The sequence below is a fragment of the Polyodon spathula genome, chromosome 4 (genome assembly GCF_017654505.1).
Source record: "Polyodon spathula isolate WHYD16114869_AA chromosome 4, ASM1765450v1, whole genome shotgun sequence".
NCBI lineage: Eukaryota > Metazoa > Chordata > Actinopteri > Acipenseriformes > Polyodontidae > Polyodon > Polyodon spathula.
This window is the reverse complement of record NC_054537.1, coordinates 95266775-95275489: the sequence shown is the minus strand read 5'-3', so window position 1 is coordinate 95275489 and position 8715 is coordinate 95266775. Positions and strand designations below refer to the sequence as shown.

Here is an 8715-nt window from a genome sequence, read left to right as displayed (position 1 = left end):
CTGGGTGCTTAAGTAAGAAATAATGGAGTGTATTCTTACATCTTACATACCATAAGCTACTATAAACATGCATGGAAGCAAATCTTTATCTTACTTACTCTATCTCTGCCAATAGGGAGAGGCATTGCTGTGTAGAGATTCTTCCTCCCATCATATACTGGTTTACGATCTCCAAAGATTTGCGTTTTAAAGTGCTGGACCATGTGCTCAACTATCTCTCTGAAACACAAGTCAGTGCATGGAGATGAGAGAAGCAGGGTTGCAGCACACATATTGCCAGCGGCAGATCATTGGTGGCTTCTAATGGCAAAGGACACGAAGTGGAGGGCATTTCTGTTGCGGCTCAGTCTACAATATTTGGAATGTAACAACAGGCACAGTAACATTTTGTTCAAGTTTATCTTTATTACGAAAAGTTATTTTATTAAGATAAATGTTTTTAAATGTTTGGTATTTTATACACACAAATAACATAAGTGTAAATCTAAGAATCTTGGAAAAAAAAACACTTGCACACATCACGAAAAAAACATTCCTGGTTTGCTAGGAGTTTCATAAGACACACCTGGGCTTGTTACCCAATCCCCTGCGAGTACTCTTTTCAGTTCCTGTGTCACTGCTTAATGGGTATTAAACGTCTCCCAAAACACCACACTATTTGACTTTTTACGAATGAAGTAACAATAAACATGTTAAAATGCACCCGGGATAAATTACCTGTTCACTCTTCTGGGGCATTTTTCAGGCTTGATATCAATGTCGTAATGGTACACCTCAATTTTCGGGATCTCCATCTCAAAGAAGTTGGCCTGGAGTTTGATCGTCCTGCCCATTGTGCCAAAGTCCGGTCGCGATGGAGGTTTGAAGACAAATTCTGGCACAGGTGGAGATGGGGGTGCTGTGAAATAATATTTCATCATCAGTCTGGAAAATATGCTACTTATATTAGTAGGTATCTCTAGCATTTTTGGTGTACAGTTATTGCACTGTTACTTAGAAAACTACAGCCAACTGTTCTTTAGAGTACAGGTCAAACAAGGTGAAAAAGGTTACATTTCTTCCCTTAAAACCTAGCTAAAACCAAGATGAAGGACTCGCTACAAAATGAGATGCATGCCAGCATGAAATAATGTAATAAATAAACCCAATTAAACCATTTCCAGGATCATACAATACTGCAAGCTGAAACCTTAAATTAGCATCTCACAAGTCTGTCGTCTGCGCCAACCCCACACCAGCCTAACTCAGTGCAAAATGTCTGTGTGAAGGCAGCTGCACAGATTAAACACTACATGAACTTTGAACACGAAGCAGGATGGAGGAGTAAAACAAGACTCAACAAAATAAATTCATTATATTTTTCAATAGAAAAAATTGCAGTCCCCAGGGATGTCTAAAATTGCAAGCCAGCAAAATTTGCTATGACAGAGGGGATTCTTTAGGAATAATACGGTGCTGGGTTTAACAAAGTACTCATTTTTAAAATAAAACCTGGACATAATTTGCTACTGCTAACAACTTGCTTTTCACCATTTTGAACGTTTTATTTGCGGCACACATTTTTCTTGGCGGGGTTTTGAAGACGCTTGTTTTTTAGGCATGCATTTAAAAAGATGCATGCTTGTATAACGGAGCGCATAGCTGAAACTGGACTGTCAGTCTGTCTGCTTTATTACTAACATTACAATGAATTGCACATGAGTCTAAGATACAGGAAAGCTTCCTTATCTTACATTATTCCAATTGCATCATGAAACGGAGCTTAGGAAAGTGATCATTAGTATTGTCTTGGTCCGGAAGCATTAAAAATAAACAAATAAATAAAATATGGAAACTGCTATAATAATTATTTTTGATATGTGGACTATGGGGAGGGAGTAATCATTTGATGTAGGTTTTAAAGATGATCACTCTTTTAATCCCTTTTGTTTTGGTCCGCATTTTAACTGATTAACACCAGAACCACTATGGCAGTCATTTTGAAGGTTTGAGATTTTCAAATTAAAAATTACTCTACGTGTCTGAAAGTTATGTGGATGTCCGTTTATGATTTCTCCTAAATACATGTCAGGGTTTGAATTTTGGCTCTCGATTGCAGGAATCACGCATTTTCCAAGTTGCTTCCGCATATCTGCAACGTTCAATGCAGGAAAATCCCGCAGAGATATTTGAAGACACCAAGCTACTGTATTTTTCACCCAATTTAGAATACCTGTAACGCTACAACAGTCTCTAACGGGTGACAATGACGTGTCTGGGTGTCAGTGACGAAAGCACTATGAGCCGCATTCTGAGTAGTTCTGCTTAAAATAAAAAATACATAAACAAACAAATAAATACATAAATAAAAATAAATAAATAAGTAGTGCTGGATATTTTAAGTGCCGCGACGTGATTATACGTGATTCTCGGCTGCTATCTTTAAGGATTATAGAAACTCAGTACACTGCAGTAAGTAAACAGTTTTTAAAAAAAAAAAAAAAAGGACGACGATATTGAGTCTATTTAGGTGTTGTTTTTCAAGTGATGACTTTCGCTCCATTCGTTTCGGGCGCCAGCACACCGAAGGTTACGCACACATTATTAAGACACCGTAAAAATCACCTAACTAGTTCACGAATTGTTTAAAAGTACAGACATCGGCATTCCAAAAACGTATTCAGTGTGCGTATGCGCTACTCCTAGCTGGAAATATGATCACCTGAAGTTAAGCATCTCGTCATGTGACAGAGTTCAGAGCTTAGGTTTCGTTTGAGTCTATTGATCTGTCATTGTAGCAGCTAAACTGAAAGGGGCGGTATTGTTGGAAAGCTTACGTACCCCCCCCATGTTCATTTCATATTGAGGTTCAGTGGTGCAGTGTTTTGTTTTTTGAGCCATCTACAACTACAATATATACCAAACATGATTGTTCACTGCTATATATATTGCTGGTTAAAAAGAAAAGCACCTTTTTTTTCTGCTGCATGCAAAAGCTTCACGTAAGGCAATGGCAAAATCAACGGAGAGTGCTCTGTCTCACAGTGATGAACAGGTGTTAGGAAGAGCTACAACGAAGGTTTGGAACACATTACCGAAGGAAGGTTCAAACCTTCGACGGTACTCATTTGCACAATTTACGAGTGACGTCACCATAGCTACTTGTTTATATTTGATTGAAAATCCTACTTTACAGATAACCCATATAAAAATGGAATAAAACATTCACATGAAGTTTCAACAATACGTTAGAGAACAGTAAATTGTGTGTTTATAATGTAAATAAAAATACATGTTGTTTAGTTACACGTAATTGAGCCTTCTTGCGATATATTCAAGTATTGCACGAACCAGCACTAACTGCAGTGGGCAAAGCTTTATTTAACAGTCACTGTTCCAAGCAGGTTATCAGTCACCACCACTTCCTCCTCCTCCTCCTCCTACTACTACTACTAATAACAATAATAATGACCCCAGTGACCCCAGAGATTGGCTATGCCTCTATGATACGAGTTGCTTACAGTTTGCATTCAACTTTCTTTTGGTCATCTGGGCATGTAACAAAAAAGTTACAAACAGCAGAGGGGTTTCCAGACATTTTGCTGGTCGGGATAACCAACCCTTGTTTCTGGATAACATGAGCTGGACGGTGCTCAGTTTTCGAAATTATTAGTGAGCGTATATTTTGTATGTTTCAAACATATTCTACCATAGCACTTCTCCTACACTGTCTTGTACACAAGGTATTCAGTGCATATTTTACTGAAGCAGTACAGGCTGGAGGTACGAGCCCACTGCTTTGGATACTTTAAACCCTGCTCCACACACTGCAGAGATCCCATGGAGAGCTGCTACTATACGATTTGGCAGCAGATTTTAGTAACTTATTTAAGTAACATGCATTATACAAGAAAGAATTTTGCAGGCGAGTGACATTTAATGTGTTATAGTTAGGGGTCTGCCTAAATCACAATTTCTGCGAAATCGTGAAATTGAAGGGTCACCGCGAAATTCACATCTTTTAGGGGCCAATGCATATGGACAAGAACGGAGAGAAAGCTTGTTTAAATGAACTACTGCACAAAGCAAGAAACACAAACCACGTATCTTCCTTCTGTATATAGCTATTTTTTTTATTCCTTCACTGTCCTGTGTGCATAGCACTTAAGCAAGAAACAAACAAAAAACATCCACAAATAACATCTACAAAAAGCGGTTAACGTTGTTGTTTACTATTGAGAGCAACGTTTTAATCAGCCTATCAGTGAGTCTTTACTGCTTTTCTGTGACCTGTACTGTGCAGTGGGGGGTGGGATAAAAGTTGGTGCTGAATTGTTTTCATTTAGGTTGCTAAAATCTAGTTTTCACCATTGGAGGTAAAATAGTAAAAATGGACAACAGAAAAAGCAAAAGTGTATTTTGGCTAATGATCATTTCAAGATATTTCCCAAAGAAACTGTACATGCAGATTGAGGTCATTGTTTTGCATATCTTAATGTGTCAGAAGAAAATATGATAGATCGCTATTTAACTTCAGAATAACAAAAGGTTATTAAAGGCTGCTGAACAGAACGTAAAATAAACAGCTTTCAGAAACCAAACTGGAAAGTCAGCCCAGACAAAAAGTATTCCTGTCTGCAAGTTAAATCAGTACTACAACAATCTAGCACAGCCACCTCGCTTCAACCTGCTGCTTACTTTTCCGCAGTTGGAATTTTAGACCCAATTAGCCACATTTTCTTTGTTTTGACTCGGTACTAATAAAATAAATTATCGGACGAGTCAAGTAACACGACAACAAACGTGCTGCATACACTACCTTTATTAAAGTATGCCAGATGCCCTTCGGTTATGAGTTTTGGGGCTGTTTCTAATCGAGGTCCACATCTGAATAAGTTTTCAAAGCTTTGCCTTACACTTCTCAATTCAGTGGATACAGACATGCCGTCTCAATGTATGGGCAAGTCAACTGCAGGGGGATGCTGCATGCTTGCCTTTAACAAATGACAGCACTCTGTTTTAGTAAGGAAGCAAGTAACACTATTTTTAGGCTTTATAGTGCTCTGAAATACTGTCTACTTAGGTTTATTTAATGTTTAAACAGGTCCGTGAAATCCTAATTTTATTCCGCAACCTAACTGTGAAAAATACGTAAATTTACCACAATTTAAAGTAGACCCCTAGTTATAGTATTCACACATTGTCAAACAGTTTATGTTAACAGAAAAAAAACAGTGCATGAACACGTCTGACAAATCTTTGAAGGCTTAAAACAATCTTCGAATCCCTGGCTAGTGAACGAACCTTCGAACACAGCCCTACTGTTAGGTCTCCTGAAAGCAGCTTATTTAAAAACTAACAAAAGAATGTGCCACTAAAGCTACCGGCACAGAATATTTACCTGAACCAATCGACCCTGAAGATCGAGGTCCCTCGCACATCTCAGCAGCTAGGGGGAAGGAAAACAAAAGTTACAATTTGAAAACATGATCTGCAACCAACAAACCAAAATAAGGAATCTTTCAGACTCTATAAAGGAGTGTACAGGGACAGTTTAATGTGACTCAATTATAGTTTGTCTTCCAATGAATAACGTTTGTATTAAGAAAAAAAAAATATATATATTTTTACATTAAAAAAGTTCATATGGGGGCCCCCCATATGCAACATACTTAGTTACCCTGAATATTCAACACACCCATTATTGGACATCTTTAACTGTCACATTAGCTGTGAAGTACGATATGCAAAAAGTCCCAGACTCCCAGCATGAACTATAAAAGGCAATGGAGTGGTCTTAGCACTGGTGTCTTAGCCTTTACAGCACATGCAGAAAACATTCAGCCACACCTCGAATACTGTCACACATCCAGAAGATAAGCACATTTATTAATTTGGAGAGGGGAGGAGGGGGGCTATCTTACTTCTCAGATAAACAAGGTGGAATAACAGTGTAGACATTAAAAGTCCCTCTAAAAGCATACAATAAAACAAATGGGGGAAACAGACACTTAGCAAGGCTGAAAACGGAGAAATTCCCTTATAATAATGAGGTGAATACATTTTCATGCAGTAACTTGTCAGTATTGAGTCTGTCTGAAGTGATGTGATACTGGAACAGAAAAGGGTTTCTAGTAGTCTTTTTGTTTTGCATATTACCGAGTAGCTGTATTTTTAATATTACACTGGCATTTCTGCAAACATCCACATACATACACAGGGTTTTCAGTTGGTTTTAAAAGTATGTGGCACTTTAAGCATCAAGGCCCCTGCAATGCAAGACTGGCTGAAATGTGTGTGGCACTAGTGACTGCACCTTCAGTTGTGTACAGGTGTAATAAGGGAAGGAAACCGCATGCTGCAGCTCCCATGCTCAGTGTCAGTGGAGTTCTGATCTGACAGAATGCAACACAGACAGCTCTTAGTATTACATGTTAGTTTATTTTTCAGTAGAAATAAGCTTAAATTGCAGTGTGTTCATTCTGTTATTTTTAATATTAAATACACAACGGCAAGCACATTGCCATATATTTTTAATATTTCCATTAGCACAATCTTAGAACTAAATTTAGTGACTTTTTTCTACTTCAGTCAAGTATGCTGCAGTACATTTATTTTGAATTCCCTAAACATTTAGGTTTTTTTTTTTCTCATCAGTACACTTCCTAATTACAGACCCAAGTATTGCTATGCGTTCAGTTTTCACCCTTCTGGTCAGTTTGAGAAATAAACTTTGTTTTTCCTGCAATAGCTGACATTGCATTAATACAAAACTCACACTACATTGCTGTTTTTCATTATGGTAACGTCTTAAAGGATCAGCTCATCACCTAACTGGGGAATCTGCTGTGTGATTAAATGACGGTAAACAGTGTTGCGGCTGCTAAAGAAGCTATGGTTGTGGGACTCAAAACTTTATTTAGGCACCCTACAATACTACTGGCAAAAGATAACATTAGTTTATTGGATTTGACAAGGATGCATTTATTCAGCTTGGAACGATAATCTTTTCACTTCCTTTTTTGTTTAATTCTTGAGCTTTTTGCTGCATTACAGCCCTTCGTTAATTACTTTCTTTACGTTAAGTTTTCTGGGCATTTTGTTAATGATACTTGCGTAACACACAAACGAAGTGTAGTTACATTTTTGGCTGTTCTTGTTCTAAATTTCTTTTTTAGGATTTTTTTAACACAAAAATACTCACATTAGGTCACCATCACAACTGTTGCACGAAACTGGGTTTACTGTATTATGCTGGTATTAATGCAGCACCTCTCTGCACTGAAGGATGTGTCTATCAGCTGACAAGGACTCATCTGATATCCCATCATGCCGCCCTCCTTAAAAGGCGTACAGCTTCTATACATCAACCCCCAATCTCTCCAACAAGCACCTGGGTACATATGTTTACAACATCACAAGAAAGGGAATATGCTTTTTTTGGTGTAAATGTATTGCTATTACGTACTATACATCATGTTACAGTATAATAATACAACAAAAAAATGACAATTATAACACCTGAAAATAATTAAATAGCTGGTGCAAATATAATATTAAACAGTAGCTCACACCAGTCCGGCTTAAGACAAGGGTTGAAATGACAACAGAACTGGCAGAAGGCACAGGTGTTGTTGTCCATCCATCAAGAGTCCAAAGCACCTTTGACCATTGTCCATAGTCCAATTTCTGTGTTCCTGTGTATATTTTAGCCTTTTACTTTTGTTCCCCTTCAACAGAGGAATTCTTACTGCAATACATCCTTTCAGTCCTGACTTCAAGAGTGACCTTCATACTGCTGATTTGATGGACAAGCAAGTTCTGTTGTCAATTCAATGCTTGTCTTCTTTCTATTCCTTAGGGACATTATCTTCAAGTATAGCTCATCATTGTTAGACAGCTTTTTGGGTCTATCAATCCTGGGTTTGTCAATTACAGATGTTTCTCTATAATTGTTGATTATGCTTCAGATACCACACCTTGAAAATCAATTGATGCGAGCTACTTCACTCAATGTTTTTCCTTCTTTATGCAAGTCAAGATTGTTATAATAGTAGAAAACACTAGTGGAGGACTTGAGTAAATTGTTGATGTTCATAATGCATCAGAGTAGAAAAATGCAACACGTCTAAGACTTTTGCACAGCAGTGTATATTTATTTATTTAACAGCCTGATGTATCTGTTGCTTGCTTTGAGTTTCCTCTACATTCTCGAAAAGTCCCCCGATCACATGAACTTGATTTGCGCTGGGTCTGTGCCCCCAAATTCTACTGCACAGTTCAATGTGCTGCATCTGTTTAGTAGCTGCCACTCCTAGAATTGTAAAGTTAACAACTCCTTAACTTCTCCTGGTCTCCAATTACTATCTCGTTCTTAATCAACCATTGTACTTGAAAAAACTGAAAGCGTGTAACACCAACGACAAAAACACATCCTGTATACTTGCACATGTGATGTTGACATTCAATCCATGGCCACTATAGCGGCATAGCATTTCACACAGGAGTTAAGATGGCTCAGTGTCATCTCTGAACCTCCTTGCGAGGTGGTTCAGAGACAGTATAAAATATGACGGCTCTGTGATGGTATAGGCAATTCACACACACCAAAATGCTGCATCAGTGTCGGATCTGAGCCATCAGAACTCATCTGTGCAAAAGGGTTAATACAATAACATTAAAAAACGGTATATCTGCAGTTGAAGGCAGATAACTGTGGGGGAAGACACAGACCCA

General features: G+C 38.0%; 1 protein-coding gene across 3 annotated transcripts in view; it reads right to left on the bottom strand.

The window, feature by feature from the left end:
* The window catches only part of LOC121315180 (protein argonaute-2), a 40529-nt gene that overhangs the window by 15822 nt on the left and 15992 nt on the right, over positions 1-8715 (bottom strand). For 2 of the 3 annotated variants that reach the window (XM_041249227.1, XM_041249229.1), the window contains exons 2-4: positions 5381-5428; positions 718-898; positions 99-219 (exon numbers count right to left, since the gene is read on the bottom strand). In XM_041249227.1, the coding sequence (XP_041105161.1) occupies positions 99-219; positions 718-898; positions 5381-5428 (350 nt within the window). Of the gene's footprint in view, positions 1-98; positions 220-717; positions 899-5380; positions 5429-5677; positions 6086-8715 lie in introns of those variants that run through there. The other variant, XM_041249228.1, reaches the window with a different exon arrangement.